Below are 22,369 nucleotides of genomic sequence, written 5' to 3'. Positions count from 1 at the left end.
AGACAAAGGAAGTTAAACTTTGAAGCTTTTTCTTCAAAATTAACGCATTTCTTTCGTTTTTTTCAGTTTTAAGTATTTTTTATGTTTAATTACATTTATATCAAAAATTGCTAGGAACTAAAGCGATTAAGGTAGATCTAGCTGTCCTTTACATCCATAAACGTTATATGTCAGTGAAACAAATGGAGTGAGCTTTGAGCGTCCCACGATTTTTGGAGACTGTCTATACGCGGGCTTCCTAAACAAGCCTATATGTATGTTTGTCCAAAAAAAATTTGGATGAAATACAAACCGCACAACTTCAAAATCGCATTAAAAAAATCCGCATAAAACGAGACCTTACAGTATAATTAAATAAAATTAATTGCAACAAAAAATAAACCAATGAAATTAGAAAAATTCTATGCCTCAGGTATAAACCCAATACCAAAATATAGTATAGAACGGAAATACCACAATAGAATACTTTGTTGCATTGCTACCAAAGTACGTGTTGAACTGCATACACACTTGACTTCTATGCCACATACATACATGCATGCATGCATACATACAAGAAGGACATTGGCCGTACACGAAGTGTTTAGTTGGCAGAAAAGAGGGTAAGGGAAGGGGGAAGAAGAGGGAAAGGAGATAGACAATAGAGAAATGTAGGATCCCTCTAAACAGCATACATATGGCTACAGTACCTGCTATGTTTGATATTGGCATGCAGTTTTTATGCTGCAAGGCCATAGTCCCCCAAAGGGTCTAAAAGTAAACCTGATTATAGCAAACACCAATAATTGAGTGCTGCCACAAATAGCTAAGTGTAGAAGTTAGTAGGAAGACTTATATCTACTTAATACTAATAAAACTGAATGTGATCGTGAATCTTAACACAGTAGAACCTCAAACTCAGCCTAATGTGGACCGAAAAGTGGCCGAGTTTGTGAAAATGCCGGGTTATCAGGAATGGGGTTAAAAAAAATAAGTACGAGTGTTTTCTCAGAAAATACTGTACCGTACTTGTATGTATTGTTTACTTGAGAATATAACAGAGAATAAACTGCCCAAATACCCTTAAACAAAGGAAAAGTACATCCTTTATGAAGGCATAGAGCCTTTACTACATGAAAATGAAAATTAATGAATACACTATGTACAGTAATTTACCTGATAAGACAGACCTCAGAAAAATACTTTATTAGAGCTTTTATACTTTTATAAAGCTGTCTATAATGAAAATTAATTAACTAAGGATTTTTTTGCCCTGCCAGGGTGTGGCCGAGTTATCCGGAGTGCCGGGTTATCGAGAGCCAAGTTTTCGAGGTTCTTACTACTTAACAGCTAGACAGACAGACCGCGAAAAGGAAACTAACACAATGACAAAGTAGATGAGACGAACGGGCAAGACCCCAATTTTTTTATTATTTTTATTTTACTTATTTATTTTTTTAAACATTAACTTACTTACTAACTAAACTAACTTACTATAACCTAGGACAAACCTAACCAGAGGACTAAAGCTAACCTATCATATCTTAATTGGAAACCAAGCTAACTTAAAATTAGGACTAACCAAATTTAGACTTGTATGCCACCGACAAATTATAACATTCTATCTTAAAAGCAAAGAGGTTGTATGAAAAATCGTTTTTCCTGATGTGTATATTAATATTGTAGAATAACACAAAAGTTACAAGTCCATAAGGTTCCCTTCACTGGGAAAATGAGACAATTTATAGCTAATTTATATAGTAAAAACAGTATAAGAACAGTTGTTTGCATAGTTTATAGCTTAATTTATAGCTTTATGTGAATAATTGTTATTTAATATTTCAACAAATACAAATCTTTTTAATTAGCATGCTAATATCAATTGAAAGTAGACAATATCTTGTTCTTCTCTGATTTCTTATTTGTAGGATTATCAATATAGTAATATATATATATTACTATATTGATATATTATTTTGTTTTGATTCAATTTTGTTTATTTGCATAGTATCTTTGTCAAAATAAATGTCTTTTCATATATTCCAGTTATCAACCCAATTTTGGATATCCTCATAAGATGTGAACTGCTTTCCTGATAGGTCGCTCTGCATAGATTGAAACAAAACAAAATAATACAAAAACTAATTCTAAGAAATGTTTTATGGCAAAGCAAATCTCAAATGTCTCTCTATTGGCTGAGCCTAGTTCTAAAAGTNTTTAACGTATTTAGTGTTTAATCTAATTTAAGAAATTTTATAAAAAGTATCGCGTATTAAACCTGAGACTTTTTAAACTTTGAAATAATAAATTGTATTATCTCACTCGAGTTTTCACTTTTCATATTTTTAGCGATGAAAAGATTAAAGATTTTGTAAATGTGAATCAAATATTCAGTAAATACTAATGATTCAATGATTAATAATGTCTCCTCCGAAAAGAATATAATTAAGCTCGTATAATTATCTTAAAGTTTGATAATTAATTAATACCAAAATATGAATATAAAGCTTATCAATAAAAAAAAATATATTTTTTGGTGATTTTTGTTTAAGAATTAATATTTAAGCTCATGTGATTACATTTCACTTTTACAAAACTAAAATTAATTAAAATGTAGTGTTTGTTGTAATTATTTTAATTGATTAATTTCTAAACATTTTTTGTTGTTTGTAGTAAAGCTGACATTTACTGTCTTCTATTAGTCCTTTCTTTATTTCCTGTTAATAATAATAGCTATTTTAAGCCTCAAAAACAGTTATGTAAAATGCTTGTTAAATTTTTACATTTTGTTTAAAAAATACAAAAACATTAATGGCCAGTGGCTAAAGTCATATGTCTAATACATTGGTTACTAAATTTGTTTTTGGCTTTTTATGGATGACTGATCCAGATGAATTATTCATCTGCTTGCTCAATAATTGGCCAAACATGAATGAATACAAAATAAATCTTCTTAGTGCTTTTAAAAAAGAAATACTATGACTTCTAATGTAGTATTTACAAAACTAAAACATACTACTAAACAAACTAATGTATGTCATAGTTTTCCTATATAATATATATTTTGGGTGTTGTTTGTAAAGTGTATACACTTTAATTTTTCATATATTAATACTAATACTTTCATTTTATTTAATTCGAAATTAAATTTTTCAGGTGAACTATTAAAGGGTACGCTTAAATTGATTTATTGCATTTTGGATAAAGATGAAATGTTTTGTAAAGAATGGAATATGCAAGAATTAATTGGAGTAGTTATTGAAAGTGGAAAACAGTTGTTGTAAGTAATACCTGTATTAGTCAGATACAGTGCACTTTTTCTAATCTGAATTAATTGCTTTAGGAGATTGTTTTGGATTAATGGCATTATATTTTCCTATATAATACAATTAATTTGAAATGGAAAGAAAAAGAACTCTAGACAAATGCATATACTGGTAGTTTGAAAAATTTTTATAATGTATTTGGTATATATATTTGTGAAAATATATGGTACATGATTTTACAATTTTATCATGTTTCTAAAAAGTAATCTGTGATTTCTTTTTATTTCTGTCTGGAACATTCAATATCATATTACAAACAAAATTACTTCCAATTAAGCAGAGTTTGGATTAGAAAACATATAGTATATCTGCAAATGAGCCAAATTGCTTTATAGAATATAATTTCAGTAAACTTTCATTAATTCAAAAGTCAGTAGATTGTGTTGTTATTTCCTATAGATATTCACATTATATTGCATGCATTAATTCAAAATTTAAGATACTTTTGGATAATTCAAGAGATAAAGTAAAGTATGCATTACAAATGACAATTTTTTACATAAATAATGATAAAGCTGGCTTGACTGACAGATCTAGTTAACCTACCTAGCCGTATCTTATTGCTTATTTTCTTTTCCTTTTTAATCTACGATGGAGTTTTCTTGAAATATTAGCTTCCATTGTGCTGGATTTCTTTATATGGAACATTTTGTACAGAAATTTTTTAATAATTTGACAAAAAAAGAAATTTAAATTATCCAAAGTCTCTTAGAATATGAACTAGAGTTTATTGTACAGTATATAACAAAAATTTAATTCTTCTTACATTTGTATCTTTAAAAAAAAAAAGGTTTTCTGTACCAAATTGTTATTGGAGATGAAAAATGGATTCACTTTGACAATCCTAAATGACCAAAGGCTTGCAGAATATTCATGGAAGTAAGGTTATGTTCTGGGACCAAAAGTGTGTAGTATTCTATGAGCTGTTGCAAGTCAGACAATCAATGCTAAACATTACAAACAACAGTTAATCAAATTGAACAAAGCATTGAAGCAAAAACGTCCAAAATATGCCAAAAGACACAACATGGTTATTTTCCAACAAGACAATGCTCTCTCACACGTTGAAAGACCAGTCAAGGAACTCTATAAGCACTTCACTGGGATGTATTGCACCACATGCCATATTCTCCAGATGTTGTTCCTTCAGATTACCATTTGTTTCAATCTATGCAGAGTGACCTATCAGGAAAGCAGTTCACATCTTATGAGGATATCCAAAATTGGGTTGATAACTGGATTGCTTCAAAACAACCAGACTTCTTCATTCATGGAAATCATTTGCTATAACATTTGCCCATCTGGATTCCATGAATGAATTCATGGAATACAGATGGGCAAATGTTGTAGCCTCTGGTGGAAAATACTTTGAATAAATCTTTTGTTTGTTTTTAGAATGAAAGAATGTCTTATATTCTGAAAAAAGGTGGAAAATATAAATATTTATATCATATTTATACCTTTATATATATATGACTATATTTATACCTTTTTTCAGTGTATTTATTATTGGGTGTATGAATATGACTATATTTATACACCCAATAATAATTATTGAATGCCCAAGAGGATTCCAAGTGTTAATTTTTGGCATCCTCTTGGGCTTGAACTTTGTGGTTGCCAAACTGAAGCCCAATACTTACTGGAGGACTTTTCTGGTGTTGCTGGGCAACTGGCCTAGTGTCCCCCAGTAATGAGGGAAGTCATAAATAAGTTGTGATGAAGCAGCAACAGGTTGAAGTTTCCTCAGCAATTTCAATAGTAGTACCAGACATGTCTGGCTTGATCATTTGTTGATCCACTAGTGATGTCAACAGGCATTTTCTAGGCTTTGCAATGTTGATCAGTGGGTTCTCTTGGCCAGAAACGATGCAGATGCTATTGGTGTGATTCTGATATTCTTCTTGGACAATATCAGAATTAGTATTACTAGGTGAAATTTCTCTTTATCAAAATTGACCACAGTGTTCATCACTCGGCAGAAAGTATGGGTTCAACCTACTTGATGGGACTTCTGTCTATTTCATCACCACTTGCTGTTACATTGAAGTTGAAACTTTGGGACTAGCAAATGTTGGGCATTGCTGAGGACATATTCTTCATAAAATTTTTAAGAGATTCAAGTTGCTCATTATCAGACATGTTGACCTCTTCGCATAAAGCAAGGATATCTTGGATTCATGACTCACTGTCCTTGCCTGGGAGTTTTGTTCAGCTTCTTAGTCATAGTTTGGCATCTCAAGTGGGACTTTGCCTGTCTCTGAAAATTTCACAGAAGGCTAGCTAATTTGTCTTACATTGTTTGCAAATCAGTGTCTAGCATGCTTGATCTCACTGTCCCATTTATTTTGTTGGGTAATGCATTCGGTCTTTCAGCTAACAGCAAGTGTCTTTGATTCTGTCATTGTGGAAGACTGGAAGTTCTTGGTATGTCAGTGATGGTAGATTCTAGATTGTGCAACTGACATTTAGAATATATTAGAAGTGCTGGTATCTTGACAAAGACCTGATATGATTTTTGTTCTTTGAGAACTAATCTCTGCAGTCTTCTGTTGTTCATGACTTGACTGATTGGTGAGAGAGGTACAGTACTTCTACTTCTATTCAAATTCATTTTTGATGGAGTTGCCAGGTAACAACCTAAGTCAAAAGGCATTTATTTTGACAAAGACACAAAACTAATTAAAAAAACAAACTGAATAACTTTTAACAAAAGTAGTTCAATTTAAACATTTTATATTGGAATCATCAAACGTTCTATACACAAAAATGTGAATCTCAAATGCCCAAATGCTCTAAACCAGGGATGGCCAACATGTAGACCGCGATCGACTGCAAAGGTTTTGAAAGTAGCCCACGAAGCTAAAGTTGAACAATTTGCTTTCACTTAAATTAATGTTTAAAAATCTTAATTTGATAATTTAATCTTACAATAATAGACTGTCTGTGCAATGTACCCATACTGTTTGTATTTATCCCAATGAACAATGCAAATGAATGTTAATGCAGACGCATATAAAAATTCTAAAATTGTTTGCCCATATTCATAGTCACCCACAGACTATATTTTACCAAAAAAGCAGGATAAAGGATAAAAGTTTGGCCACACCTGCTCTAAACATTGAGTTCAAATGTCAACTCTATTGGCTAAGAGCCCAGAAATTCAAAAAGTGTTCAGTCAGAAAGGAACATCCATTTAATATTAAAGTTATTTAATATGAATTGCAAAACCAAGAGATGGCCTACAATAATGGAAATTTTAATTTTTCCAAAAGCATGTGTGTTCAGTAATTGTGCTGTCACTCAACAATTTTAATCATTGACTATAAGACAAAAGATTTGTTGCTAACAAGCAACAAATCTTTTGTCTTAATGATTAAAATACTCTATTTTCTACTTTCTTGTTGAATGACCTTGGCTTTAGATAGCTCCTCATCTCTTGTTCAAGCTGACATTAATTAGCTGACATCAAATGTCTGAGTCTAANTTCCAGATGATGAGAACAATGTACAGTAAGGGCACAAAGTGTGAGATTCATAGAAAAGTTTTCCTAAGAATATTTCCAATCCTTTTCTCACACAAGAGAAAATGGGTTAGGGGGCGTTGGGTATAACTTTATGGAACAAAGGGGGCGGTGGATCGAAAAAGTTTGAGAATCACTGGTCTAGTAGTTTAGAATACAGCGTGTAAAACTTTCCTCGCAATAATCTATCACTGTATATTGGATGTGCCCAATATTCTCAGTTTCTTTTCTTAATTTTTCGCCTTCGTTTTATAATAAGAGCAATAATAACAACTCTTCTTTACAACATTTCTATTGAAACACAAGCGTTCAATCCAAGTGCAGATTATCGACTAAAGCAATCGGACAATCTGCGCACCCACCACCAAGGGAACAGCTTAGCTGTAGCAGTGTGCGGGGATGCACTCCAATTCGACTAAACTATTGTACGATAGTTTAGTGTGAAATGTGCACGGGATTTTAACGTTGTATGTGAAAATGAGAACCTAGATTAATGCAAAGAAATTAACTAGAAAAAAATAACTTCGGGCTCGTCCGGGATTTGAACCCGGGACCTCTCGCACCCTAAGCGAGAATCATACCCCTAGACCAACGAGCCGTAAGCGTATCTTTTTCAATCAGTCTCTATCTAGGATTCAGCAAGTTGTTAGTACATTGTTACCTTATTTTCATTATTTAATTTATAATTAAATATTGAAGCCACGAATTTCCTGGTTTCAATGTTTAATTTCGACTTCTCTTTTGACCACAGGAAATTTACCAATGAAAGCATTCTTTATTTGGAAGTTGTTTCCAAAAAACAAAGGACTAATTTTATCAAATTATTAAAATCTTGAAATTGGAGATTATTTTCGAGCATTTCATTAAGTATTTTGATCTATCCGTCTGCTACGTTGATTCGTTCTTCATTAGTTTTCTCAAGTATTTGGTTAGTATTGTCTTGAACAACGCCCATTGATAGGATTTTATCAGTTTCTGTTTGAGTAATATGTTCCTTAAATTCGTTGAATCTAATGTGATCTGTTTGAAATGATTGTCTTATTAAATTAACCAGGTATTATGGAGATCGGCTCGCAAGTCATCTTTCTCACTAAATGTACACTAAATCTCTTTGAAATCTGTACAGATTGCAAAGGGATGTTGTGTAGGGGTCCACCAAACGCTCAATACAAAAAAGGATGCAAGAACATCGGTACGACATTTTGAACAAAACATATTCCTTTCGATACAATTTTATGTTTATAAGCATAACATTAAGCCATAAAAATTGAAATTGCTCTGTGAGAAACGACCATAAACGTTGACCTAGCGATCCGGAAGTTTCGCCGGCACCTCACTGATACCTAGAAAGCCTTAAGTTTAAAATTTGAGCTTTCGAGATTCGGTACTTTTTCTCTTCGAGCGCTTGCAGTGCCGGAGAATATACGGCGTTTTGGCGATTTTCGCACTTTTCGATTACTCATATTTCGGCAACCCCTTTATAAAAAGTCTTGAAATTTTGCACACGACCTAATAAAACAATTATCGTTTGTACGAAATATTCGGAATTACTTCAAGTGTTTGGGGGATTAAGAAATTGACACCCGAAATTCCATCAGGCCGTTGAGGAAAAACCAGCTTTCCCATAACGGCTTGCCGGGCTTAAAATGCATGTTCTCTGCTTATTATAAAAATTTTATATAACAGATGGTGCCACACACAATTTTATTTATTTATTATGGTTAATGATATATGGACATACACAATTCATATTGGACAAGAGAGGAGGAGGACTAAAAATAGCTTATCTCATTCCATCAACTTCCTCCAGAATAAAATCATGATTGGTGAGAAAAAAAAAATGAAACAAAAGAGAATGATGAAAAACATTGAGAAAGAGAGAAAACAAAAAAGTGAGAGAGAAGGGAATACAGAAGAGTGAGCACAACATCCAGATGAGAGCCAACACAACAGTAGAGAGCTTTACCAGAGGAGAGTTCAACAAATCTGAGGAAATGGAGTCAGCAAAAAAGAGAGAGACAAGGAAGGAAAAGGATAAGGTGCAAAAGGAAGAAAATAAGGAACCAAAGAGAAGACAACTCTTTTCCTGGTATGTTGTGAGTCACAAAGTTTGATTTCATCCTAGGTACCCCTGGATTTTTAATAGTACAGTAATACCCCAAACTTATGCGATAGGTGGGACCGAGCAGNGATTTTTCCTTATCCGGACTACCTTCATCCCCAATTAGTCCGGATAATCGAGGTTCTACTGTATATGTTAATAAGAATTTCTTATTGTTTATTTCAGTAATTTTTAACAAGTCAGTAATAATTCAATATATTTTCATGGAAAATGTGATAATATATTATTTGAGCATTGAATAATAAAACTGATATCTTTGAATAATGTCTTGATTACTCAATAATCAAATAATTTCATTAACTGAATATATATGTTGTTCTTTAATTTCTTTACCTATATTTATCACAGGTACTGTACATGTATATGATAAATTGGCTCAGAATTTTAATTTTTTACATTCCAAAATATAAATATCTGAGTAAAGTTAATATATTTCTAGTATGCATGAAATTTAGTTATACTAAATTATTTTTTCATTTATAAGTACTATAATGATTATCATCACAAACAAAATCCACTGCAACATTGGAGATTGATGGTACAATGTATATCCACAGTTGGGTGCCTTTTCTGCAACGCATAATGTTGTTTTAAGTTTATTCTGTTGTATCCTTAAAGATGGAGGACAAGTAAGGTTAAAAGCACTTGGGTTGTAATATGTTTTAAATAAAATATTATTTATGAAAGTTTGATAAATTGAATTTTAGACTTTAGGTTTTTTTTCCTTTCTTGCTTTTGAAAAGTGTATTTACATGTAATGTAAAAATATTCTATTTTCAGAACTCTAAATGATTATAAGGCTCTAGATGAATTTTGGCACACATTATACTTTCTTTTACAGCAAGAAAATATTAATTTCAACTTGGGTAAGGCATGTTGTCATAAATTATTTATTGATAAATATTGTTTAAATATTTTTTTTAATTTAATATGACTCTATGTCCTTAATTTATTCAAAATATTCTTTCAATCACCAGTACAGTGTGTATTTCTATTAATAGAACTTATTAAACTGATATATAAGATTACTGCAAGTCAGTCACACAGATTAAAATTGTTTTATTTACATTTACCTTGACTGACTTGCAGTGACTTACTTGCAGTAATCTTATATATCAGTTTAATAAGTCCTATTAACAGAAATACACACTGTACTGGTGATTCAGAGAATATTTTGAATTGTTTAAATATCTTTTAATACATAGCTTATATTCTTTATAATTGTTCAAATTCTTCATAAAATTACAAATTTTAATTGAAAATTTTTAAATGATAAGAAACTATTGTGTAACATATTTGCACCTTACAGATCCAATGTCTTGGATCATGATAAAACTTTTGTTATACTCCAATATTAACATATCCATCAGACAAAAGCATTATTTACATAACCTTTTCATTTCAAAGATAGAAGGTTATAATCATTCATCTGTGGCATATATTCCAAACATAAACAATTCAACAAGTATGCTTTTTTACGTTGTGACAAAGTCGTGGTATATGTTTTATGCTATATTTTTGCCTTGAGTTTGTACTCAAAACATAAATTTTTCTCATTTTATTTGTTTTTGTTTTCTTTACTTCATTTTCATTTAAAGTTTCACTAGAAGCATGATAAGTTAATTATTTTCATAACTTATGTCTTGATCATCACACTTGATGATAATGAAATAAGTTATGAATTATAATTCTGTTAAATTTTATGACAGTATTCTTTTATGTAATACTTTTTCCTGTTTAGAAATATACAATGAAAACATTCCAAGGTTTGTTATTTTTTATTAGCTGCAATGGTTTTTTTTTCCAGATAGATCTTTTACCTGCATCTCAACTTGAATAACCTAAATGACAGCATCTCTATTCTAACACCAGAGAGAGAATTCAAAGAACTATTAGTTTTATGAGTTTATTTATTTTTTTTATTAAAATTGCAAGAAAAGGATATAATTAATTCAAAAGTATAAGAAAGAAATTTATCAGAAAATTGTTATNCTCTGGGTGAGCATTGTCATGTTGGAAAATAACATTGTATATTTTGGCATATTATGGATGTTTTTGCTTCAATGCTTTGTTCAATTTGATTAACTATTGTTTGTAATGTTCAGCATTGATTATCTGACTCAGTTGCACAACACATAGCATACTAAGCTCTTTTGGTCCCACCAGATACATAACATAACCTTACTTCCATGAATATTCTGTTTTGGCATTCGTGGACCCAGTTTATATGAATTCACCCATGGCTTTGGTCGTTTACAATTGCCAGAGTGAATCCATTTTTTATCTCCAGTAACAATTAGGTATAAAAAAAAAAAAACCTTTTCTTTTTTGTCTTTGAAGCAATAATTCACATATGGTTTTTCAACATTCAATGTCTCTTTCTTTCAATTCATATGGGACCCAATTTCCTGCTTTTGAACCATTTCCATTGCATGTAGACATTGGGAAATGCATGGTTGGGTAACATTTAAAGCAGCAGCCAATTCCAATTGTGTTTGGCAAGGATCTTCATCTTGGAATTTTTTTGGTGGTTTTTCCATGCTCTTTATCATGTGTATCAAAATCATTATTTTTAAACCACCAAAACAATCTTTGCATGTTGTATTAGAGCATGTTCATCATAAATTTCGAACAATGACATGTTTCTGCTGCAATTTTCTTTGAAAAAAAATAACGAAGTAAACTTTCCACAAATGCTGTTTTCCTAGCACAAAACTCAACATTTTTAATCAAATAAAAATAATTATTGATTTTACTTTAAAAATAAGTCTGAGACATCTGTTTAAAGAATGCCGTCAGACCTTTCAAATAAAAGTGTTGCCAGATACAGTTGCATGCAAACAGTACTACTAATGCCATCTATTAAAAAAGGATGTAGTCATATTTATATACCCATTATTGAAGAAGAGTCAATAAAATGTTAGTTAAGAGTTAGATGTATTATAATACACTCTAATGAGTCTCCAAGGGCCAATTCAATCATTTGATTAACAAACACTCTGGTAAATAGCAGTTCTGTGTTGAAAAGTTAAATGACTGTATCAGCTCCCAAGAGTTGAAGAATCTAGTGTCCTTATAGAAGTTCCTGCAGACAGTCTAAGTGTTGACAGATTTCAAAGTTCAGTTATTGACAAATTGATGAGCAACATTAAAAGAAGACAGCCTTTGTCACCCCGATAAGTTATAAGAGTTAAGATTCTTCTGTTCTGGCTCTGCAATGAATAGCAACATTTGAGCTATATAAACCCACTAAAGACCCCATAATAATCCATACATAGATGGACTGTTATGGGACCTTAGGTGAAACATCTGTCTTTGTTACCTTCAGGACATGGTTGTATTTGTCCCATCATTTTGGCTTCTCTTGCAACAAGGACAATTGACAGAATTGTCCTTGAATGTTTCTGATAAACAAATTACAACTGGATCCAGTCTCCAAATTCTCATATATCTTGTTGACAGAAAAGAGATTCCCTGAAAAGTCCCTGAAAAGCTATGGGTGTCCTTGAGTTTCCAACACTGAAGCTTCCTAGGTCTTTGAGTTAGTCAAACTGGCAAGTTAATCATTGCTTCATTGAGTGATTCACCAAGATTGCCAAGCTGCTCACCTCATTCCTGAAGACCAGTGACATTTGGTAGGATCCTGAGCAATAAGAGGCCTCAACTGATCACAAGATGCATTTAGTTGTGAACCGGAGTTACTTCGGTCTTAACATAGTGATTGAGATATATAATAAGTCCATAGCCACTGTTGTCTATCTTCTATGAAAGCAGAATCAAACTATTCAATAATGGAGAAGGAATGCTTTTCCATTATCTGGGCCATTAAAAAAATGCCAGCCATATCTATGTGAACATCCATTTTGAATGATAAGGATTACCATTTGCTATGTTCCAGAAATATGATATAAGTATTGTAAATAAATCTGGGCAGAAACATCTGGAAGCTGATAACATTCTCTCATAGCCCAGTCAAAGTTCCTTTAATTAAGGATGTGAAAATTATCATAGATCCAGCAGGCTGATGAAGTGGTCCTGACGTTTACCACCTCTCTGCTTCAACATTACCAAGTATTTGATGGAATTCTTTATTGATGAAGCTACGATTCATGTTGGCACTTCATTGTTCCAGTCTCTCACCACTTTGTTTTGGAAGCTTATCACAATAACTTTGGTTATGTTTGTAACCATTATTGGAAAGAAATGAATCACCTTGTAACAATATATCATGGAATGCCAAGAATGCTTGAGGCTTGTAACATTGACATTGGCTTGGCAACTTTTATAGATTCCTCTGCCAAGAGAACTTTTGACAGTCTTGGACTGTTTCACTATATTACTGTCAGGCAATAAATGGATTATCATTGCCATTGATTGATTACCTGAACCATTATACCATACCTGAGCTATGGTCAACTGTACAGCTGTCAGTCTTGCCAATTTTCTGTTCAGTGACGTTATTATGAAAAACAGTGCACCAATGAGGCTGATTAGTGACTAAGACCAACCATTTCTTATTCAATTAATTCAGAAAATACTCTCCATCTTTGGCACATATATCAGAGGACATCCACCTAACATTCCCCTAGATCAATGAGCTTACAGAATGATTCAATGGGGTGAAATGTTGTCTTTAGTCACCTTCGCCTATACTTTCTCCAAACAAGAGATGACAATATTTTCCATTCTTACTTCATAGCTGACCCCAGCAGCATCCACATCAAACTACACTTGTTTAGAGAAGGCCTGTTGGCCCAGGATCATGACAAGCGGTGTTAAGACTTCCATCAACGCCATGTACCATATCACCTTGATGACCTTGTGCAAGTTCTGGCAACTAGGAAGTTTTGAAAAACTTTGTGCTGCTACTTTAGGCCATACCAAGTCATATGTCAGTGTCCTATGATGTTTAAGCTTTCCCTAACACAAAAATCATCCATGTCATCAGGATAAAACTATACAATGTATCTGATGAAGACATCTTAAGAAAGAAGCAAAATGGAATTTTCCCTCCAAGTGGACACTTTTAGAACTAGGCTCAGCCAATAGAGAGACATTTGAGATTTGCTTTGCCATAAAACATTTCTTAGAATTAGTTTTTGTATTATTTTGTTTTGGTTCAATTTTGTTTATTTGCATAGTATCTTTGTCAAAAATAAATATATATATATATATTGAAAGACATTTATTTTGACAAAGATACTATGCAAATAAACAAAATTGAACCAAAACAAAATAATACAAAAACTAATTCTAAGAAATGTTTTATGGCAAAGCAAATCTCAAATGTCTCTCTATTGGCTGAGCCTAGTTCTAAAAGTGTCCACTTGGAGGGAAAATTCCATTTTGCTTCTTTCTTAAGATGTCTTCATCAGATACATTGTATAGTTTTATCCTGATGACATGGATGATTTTTGTGTTAGGGAAAGCTTAAACATCATAGGACACTGACATATGACTTGGTATGGCCTAAAGTAGCAGCACAAAGTTTTTCAAAACTTCCTAGTTGCCAGAACTTGCACAAGGTCATCAAGGTGATATGGTACATGGCGTTGATGGAAGTCTTAACACCGCTTGTCATGATCCTGGGCCAACAGGCCTTCTCTAAACAAGTGTAGTTTGATGTGGATGCTGCTGGGGTCAGCTATGAAGTAAGAATGGAAAATATTGTCATCTCTTGTTTGGAGAAAGTATAGGCGAAGGTGACTAAAGACAACATTTCACCCCATTGAATCATTCTGTAAGCTCATTGATCTAGGGGAATGTTAGGTGGATGTCCTCTGATATATGTGCCAAAGATGGAGAGTATTTTCTGAATTAATTGAATAAGAAATGGTTGGTCTTAGTCACTAATCAGCCTCATTGGTGCACTGTTTTTCATAATAACGTCACTGAACAGAAAATTGGCAAGACTGACAGCTGTACAGTTGACCATAGCTCAGGTATGGTATAATGGTTCAGGTAATCAATCAATGGCAATGATAATCCATTTATTGCCTGACAGTAATATAGTGAAACAGTCCAAGACTGTCAAAAGTTCTCTTGGCAGAGGAATCTATAAAAGTTGCCAAGCCAATGTCAATGTTACAAGCCTCAAGCATTCTTGGCATTCCATGATATATTGTTACAAGGTGATTCATTTCTTTCCAATAATGGTTACAAACATAACCAAAGTTATTGTGATAAGCTTCCAAAACAAAGTGGTGAGAGACTGGAACAATGAAGTGCCAACATGAATCGTAGCTTCATCAATAAAGAATTCCATCAAATACTTGGTAATGTTGAAGCAGAGAGGTGGTAAACGTCAGGACCACTTCATCAGCCTGCTGGATCTATGATAATTTTCACATCCTTAATTAAAGGAACTTTGACTGGGCTATGAGAGAATGTTATCAGCTTCCAGATGTTTCTGCCCAGATTTATTTACAATACTTATATCATATTTCTGGAACATAGCAAATGGTAATCCTTATCATTCAAAATGGATGTTCACATAGATATGGCTGGCATTTTTTTAATGGCCCAGATAATGGAAAAGCATTCCTTCTCCATTATTGAATAGTTTGATTCTGCTTTCATAGAAGATAGACAACAGTGGCTATGGACTTATTATATATCTCAATCACTATGTTAAGACCGAAGTAACTCCGGTTCACAACTAAATGCATCTTGTGATCAGTTGAGGCCTCTTATTGCTCAGGATCCTACCAAATGTCACTGGTCTTCAGGAATGAGGTGAGCAGCTTGGCAATCTTGGTGAATCACTCAATGAAGCAATGATTAACTTGCCAGTTTGACTAACTCAAACAAAGACCTAGGAAGCTTCAGTGTTGGAAACTCAAGGACACCCATAGCTTTTCAGGGACTTTTCAGGGAATCTCTTTTCTGTCAACAAGATATATGAGAATTTGGAGACTGGATCCAGTTGTAATTTGTTTATCAGAAACATTCAAGGACAATTCTGTCAATTGTCCTTGTTGCAAGAGAAGCCAAAATGATGGGACAAATACAACCATGTCCTGAAGGTAACAAAGACAGATGTTTCACCTAAGGTCCCATAACAGTCCATCTATGTATGGATTATTATGGGGTCTTTAGTGGGTTTATATAGCTCAAATGTTGCTATTCATTGCAGAGCCAGAACAGAAGAATCTTAACTCTTATAACTTATCGGGGTGACAAAGGCTGTCTTCTTTTAATGTTGCTCATCAATTTGTCAATAACTGAACTTTGAAATCTGTCAACACTTAGACTGTCTGCAGGAACTTCTATAAGGACACTAGATTCTTCAACTCTTGGGAGCTGATACAGTCATTTAACTTTTCAACACAGAACTGCTATTTACCAGAGTGTTTGTTAATCAAATGATTGAATTGGCCCTTGGAGACTCATTAGAGTGTATTATAATACATCTAACTCTTAACTAACATTTTATTGACTCTTCTTCAATAATGGGTATATAAATATGACTACATCCTTTTTTAATAGATGGCATTAGTAGTACTGTTTGCATGCAACTGTATCTGGCAACACTTTTATTTGAAAGGTCTGACGGCATTCTTTAAACAGATGTCTCAGACTTATTTTTAAAGTAAAATCAATAATTATTTTTATTTGATTAAAAATGTTGAGTTTTGTGCTAGGAAAACAGCATTTGTGGAAAGTTTACTTCATTATTTTTTTTCAAAGAAAATTGCAGCAGAAACATGTCATTGTTCGAAATTTATGATGAACATGCTCTAATACAACATGCAAAGATTGTTTTGGTGGTTTAAAAATAATGATTTTGATACACATGATAAAGAGCATGGAAAAACCACCAAAAAAATTCCAAGATGAAGATCCTTGCCAAACACAATTGGAATTGGCTGCTGCTTTAAATGTTACCCAACCATGCATTTCCCAATGTCTACATGCAATGGAAATGGTTCAAAAGCAGGAAATTGGGTCCCATATGAATTGAAAGAAAGAGACATTGAATGTTGAAAAACCATATGTGAATTATTGTTCCAAAGACAAAAAAAAAGGTTTTCTGTACCAAATTGTTATTTGGAGATGAAAAATGGATTCACTTTGACAATCCTAAATGACCAAAGGCTTGCAGAATATTCATGGAAGTAAGGTTATGTTCTGGGACCAAAAGTGTGTAGTATTCTATGAGCTGTTGCAAGTCAGACAATCAATGCTAAACATTACAAACAACAGTTAATCAAATTGAACAAAGCATTGAAGCAAAAACGTCCAAAATATGCCAAAAGACACAACATGGTTATTTTCCAACAAGACAATGCTCTCTCACACGTTGAAAGACCAGTCAAGGAACTCTATAAGCACTTCACTGGGATGTATTGCACCACATGCCATATTCTCCAGATGTTGTTCCTTCAGATTACCATTTGTTTCAATCTATGCAGAGTGACCTATCAGGAAAGCAGTTCACATCTTATGAGGATATCCAAAATTGGGTTGATAACTGGATTGCTTCAAAACAACCAGACTTCTTCATTCATGGAAATCATTTGCTATAACATTTGCCCATCTGGATTCCATGAATGAATTCATGGAATACAGATGGGCAAATGTTGTAGCCTCTGGTGGAAAATACTTTGAATAAATCTTTTGTTTGTTTTTAGAATGAAAGAATGTCTTATATTCTGAAAAAAGGTGGAAAATATAAATATTTATATCATATTTATACCTTTATATATATATGACTATATTTATACCTTTTTTCAGTGTATTTATTATTGGGTGTATGAATATGACTATATTTATACACCCAATAATAATTATTGAATGCCCAAGAGGATTCCAAGTGTTAATTTTTGGCATCCTCTTGGGCTTGAACTTTGTGGTTGCCAAACTGAAGCCCAATACTTACTGGAGGACTTTTCTGGTGTTGCTGGGCAACTGGCCTAGTGTCCCCCAGTAATGAGGGAAGTCATAAATAAGTTGTGATGAAGCAGCAACAGGTTGAAGTTTCCTCAGCAATTTCAATAGTAGTACCAGACATGTCTGGCTTGATCATTTGTTGATCCACTAGTGATGTCAACAGGCATTTTCTAGGCTTTGCAATGTTGATCAGTGGGTTCTCTTGGCCAGAAACGATGCAGATGCTATTGGTGTGATTCTGATATTCTTCTTGGACAATATCAGAATTAGTATTACTAGGTGAAATTTCTCTTTATCAAAATTGACCACAGTGTTCATCACTCGGCAGAAAGTATGGGTTCAACCTACTTGATGGGACTTCTGTCTATTTCATCACCACTTGCTGTTACATTGAAGTTGAAACTTTGGGACTAGCAAATGTTGGGCATTGCTGAGGACATATTCTTCATAAAATTTTTAAGAGATTCAAGTTGCTCATTATCAGACATGTTGACCTCTTCGCATAAAGCAAGGATATCTTGGATTCATGACTCACTGTCCTTGCCTGGGAGTTTTGTTCAGCTTCTTAGTCATAGTTTGGCATCTCAAGTGGGACTTTGCCTGTCTCTGAAAATTTCACAGAAGGCTAGCTAATTTGTCTTACATTGTTTGCAAATCAGTGTCTAGCATGCTTGATCTCACTGTCCCATTTATTTTATTGGGTAATGCATTCGGTCTTTCAGCTAACAGCAAGTGTCTTTGATTCTGTCATTGTGGAAGACTGGAAGTTCTTGGTATGTCAGTGATGGTAGATTCTAGATTGTGCAACTGACATTTAGAATATATTAGAAGTGCTGGTATCTTGACAAAGACCTGATATGATTTTTGTTCTTTGAGAACTAATCTCTGCAGTCTTCTGTTGTCCATGACTTGACTGATTGGTGAGAGAGGTACAGTACTTCTACTTCTATTCAAATTCATTTTTGATGGAGTTGCCAGGTAACAACCTAAGTCAAAAGGCATTTATTTTGACAAAGACACAAAACTAATTAAAAAAACAAACTGAATAACTTTTAACAAAAGTAGTTCAATTTAAACATTTTATATTGGAATCATCAAACGTTCTATACACAAAAATGTGAATCTCAAATGCCCAAATGCTCTAAACCAGGGATGGCCAACATGTAGACCGCGATCGACTGCAAAGGTTTTGAAAGTAGCCCACGAAGCTAAAGTTGAACAATTTGCTTTCACTTAAATTAATGTTTAAAAATCTTAATTTGATAATTTAATCTTACAATAATAGACTGTCTGTGCAACGTACCCATACTGTTTGTATTTATCCCAATGAACAATGCAAATGAATGTTAATGCAGACGCATATAAAAATTCTAAAATTGTTTGCCCATATTCATAGTCACCCACAGACTATATTTTACCAAAAAAGCAGGATAAAGGATAAAAGTTTGGCCACACCTGCTCTAAACATTGAGTTCAAATGTCAACTCTATTGGCTAAGAGCCCAGAAATTCAAAAAGTGTTCAGTCAGAAAGGAACATCCATTTAATATTAAAGTTATTTAATATGAATTGCAAAACCAAGAGATGGCCTACAATAATGGAAATTTTAATTTTTCCAAAAGCATGTGTGTTCAGTAATTGTGCTGTCACTCAACAATTTTAATCATTGACTATAAGACAAAAGATTTGTTGCTAACAAGCAACAAATCTTTTGTCTTAATGATTAAAATACTCTATTTTCTACTTTCTTGTTGAATGACCTTGGCTTTAGATAGCTCCTCATCTCTTGTTCAAGCTGACATTAATTAGCTGACATCAAATGTCTGAGTCTAATCATAACAGGTAGCATTTGTATTACATGACACTTCAAACAACTGATTTACTTTAGATTCTATTATTTCTCCTACCATTTCATATGTTAACATTTATTCATGTTAACATATGAAAGTATTCATAAAAGTATTTTCAAATTTAATGTAAAATGCAGACAATTCTATTATATATTCATTGTTAATACATTTTTAACCTAATAGAAGAAAACTTCAATCCTATTTATGAAGTGTTCAGCCATTATATTCTGAAACATAAAGAAAATGAAAACTTGTTACCTCACTCGGACAGCTTTACTGCCGTTGCAGCTGCCATATCCATTTTTATTATTTTGTATAGTTCTAAAATTGATGAAAGACATTCACTTAATGCAGGTAAGTAGAGTTATTTGATTGATACATAATTTCATCATAAATTAATTAAATAATATTTGATTTGCAGATCATTGTTTAAGGTATATTAAAAAAATGTTTGAAATTGTTAAGAAAATTGTTATCAAGAAGGAAACAATGGAGGAGCATGACTCTATCAACAAGAAAATGATTTCTGAATCTGTGTTAAATGATTATTCTATAGATATCACAGAAGATTTGCGTCACCTTTATATTTTACATGATTCGCTAAATGACTTATGCAATTTAATGAATAGTTCAACATGATAAGAACTTTAATGGCTGAATTACAAATGTGCAAGTTTTTTCATTCATAAATCAGAATTTTTTTAATATGCTTATATCTGTACAATATAAAAAGTAATAAGCATTAATACTAAATTAAATAAATAAATTTTTGAACATCAAAAATTTTTTACAGCTAATTCTTTATTTAGAAACATCCATTTAATTTAATTTTGCTCTTTAGGCAATCAATCAAATCTTTATTAATACAGCAGTACTTTTGTACCATGCCCAGTTCTGCATGGCACTGCTGGTATGCTAGTTAAGCATTAAGAGTTCTTTTTTCGTATGCATTGTAGGGTTTGGCCAGGCCCACAATAAGTCCTGTCCACCCCAACATATCTGGGACAGACTGATTATGAAAAATTGCTGGTGTTTATCTGGACCTCACAGAGTGGAAAACTGACATCTTTATGCTAGGGCTATCCAGCTGTCCAAAATTTAATTATGAGCAGTCTTACTGCATTAATGAAACATTGATCAATCATAGGAGAAATAATAGAATTTAAAGTAAATCAGTTGTTTGAAGTGTCATGTATTACCAATGTTACCTGTTATGATTAGACTCAGACATTTGATGTCAGCTCGAACAAGAGATGAGGAGTGAAAGTCATGCAACAAGAGAGTATGAAAGTAGAAAATAGAGTAGCAAGCAACAAATCTTTTGTCTATAAGACAAAAGATTTGTTGCTTGCTACTCTAGTCAATGATCAGTCAGTCTCTAGTCAATAATTAAAATTGTTGAGTCACAGCACAGTTACTGAACACAGAAATATTTTTGGAAAAATTAACATTTCCATTATTGTAGGCCATCTCTTGTTTTTGCATTTCCTGTTCAGGTCATCTTGTGTGGAAAATTCATTTACTCGTATATATAGCAATAGCCTAAACATAAAAAACTGTGAGGATCCAGATCAGATTTGAACCTGCATTTCTCACTTATAAGACGACGGCTGATTTTCTTGTCAACAATAATTGAACAGAAGAATTGTTTATTAATGAGCTTTAATGAATATTCTTATCATTATGGAAAACGATTTTAAGAGAGAAACTTTAAAGTTAACTATAAACATTGAAAAAGTCTAAAATGCAATTTGTAGTTAAATGTATTGTGATGATAAATCAAATCAATAAAACTAAAATATAAGAAAATGGATTCCATTTCTTGTGATAGATCCAATAAAGGAAGATTGTATGTAAATTCGTTAAAGTGTAACTATGCATAATAAAAGTTTTCATAGTCTGAATGTAGTTATATTTTTTTATGCAAAATGGAAGAAATGTTTTTATATTAAAGCTTCAATAACTGAAAAAAATCCAATGATTGTTTTGTTAGTTACATATATATGTGTATTATTTAAAATTCTCTAAATTGACTTATCTGAATAAGATAATCTTCAATCCTCCACTCTGTCTTTTATTATTGTTATGAGATTGAATGGATGGATTCCTGCTTTGAGAGAATTATGCACATGTTTTTTTTTATAATTTATTTTTTTTACAGACTTTTAAGCTATGCAATAGAATTTTGTAGTGCATTTTGTTTTCATGAATTACCAAATTTTTCCATCTTGAAAGACATTGTGACAAATATGAGGCAAATTCAAATATAAATTATAATTTGATAAAACAAAAATTGTATATTGATGTTTATTATTACCTTATTTTCAAACGTGATCTTCCTCCACTAAAATATATTAGTGTCATTGGTTGAAAGCTTCTGGATTTCCCATAAGAAATCTGTTGGCTGCAGATGTATCCACTCAAACCATTTCAGTTACTTCATTAAAGATAAACTTCTTTCCTCCTAAAAGTACTTTGGGCAGTCCAAAATAATGGAAGTTGGATGAACAGAGCAAGAGTGGGACTGTATTGAGGAGAGATAGAAGAGTCCACTTTAATTTCTGAAACATCAATTTCTGAATCGTGATGAAAGTGGCAACATGCAGATGGATGCTGTTCTGTAAGAGGCAGATGGAATGATTTTTTTCCTCTTGCTGTGGATGGCTGTTTTCATTGGT

At 32.6% G+C, this 22,369-nt stretch overlaps 1 protein-coding gene and 1 non-coding gene across 2 annotated transcripts; one reads left to right on the top strand and one right to left on the bottom strand.

Moving 5' to 3' along the window:
- Positions 1–3,128: 3,128 nt before the first annotated feature.
- Positions 3,129–21,592, top strand: LOC111623245. Its single transcript, XM_023365743.1, has 4 exons — positions 3,129–3,259; positions 9,731–9,816; positions 19,875–20,045; positions 20,113–21,592. The coding sequence occupies exons 1-4, from the start codon at positions 3,192–3,194 to the stop codon at positions 20,328–20,330; spliced, it is 543 nt and encodes a 180-aa protein (XP_023221511.1). The 5' UTR covers positions 3,129–3,191; the 3' UTR covers positions 20,331–21,592.
- On the bottom strand, positions 7,355–7,426 carry Trnap-agg. Its single transcript has one exon. It is a non-coding gene; the product is annotated as a tRNA-Pro (tRNA).
- Positions 21,593–22,369: the final 777 nt, after the last annotated feature.

This window comes from Centruroides sculpturatus, unplaced genomic scaffold, assembly GCF_000671375.1.
Source record: "Centruroides sculpturatus isolate CEXI.00-Female unplaced genomic scaffold, Cexi_2.0 scaffold262, whole genome shotgun sequence".
NCBI classification, from domain to species: Eukaryota; Metazoa; Arthropoda; class Arachnida; order Scorpiones; family Buthidae; genus Centruroides; species Centruroides sculpturatus.
This window is presented reverse-complemented; position numbering and strand designations above follow the sequence as displayed.

What these genes read in the sequence shown, in the direction of transcription:
- LOC111623245 (XM_023365743.1), top strand. Translation starts at nt 3,192, where the DNA reads ATGTTTTGTAAAGAATGGAATATGCAAGAATTAATTGGAGTAGTTATT. An exon ending in AAATATTAATTTCAACTTGG is followed by an intron (nt 9,817 to 19,874) that starts GTAAGGCATGTT and finishes TTAACCTAATAG; the next exon opens with AAGAAAACTTCAATCCTATT. An exon ending in AAGACATTCACTTAATGCAG is followed by an intron (nt 20,046 to 20,112) that starts GTAAGTAGAGTT and finishes TTTGATTTGCAG; the next exon opens with ATCATTGTTTAAGGTATATT.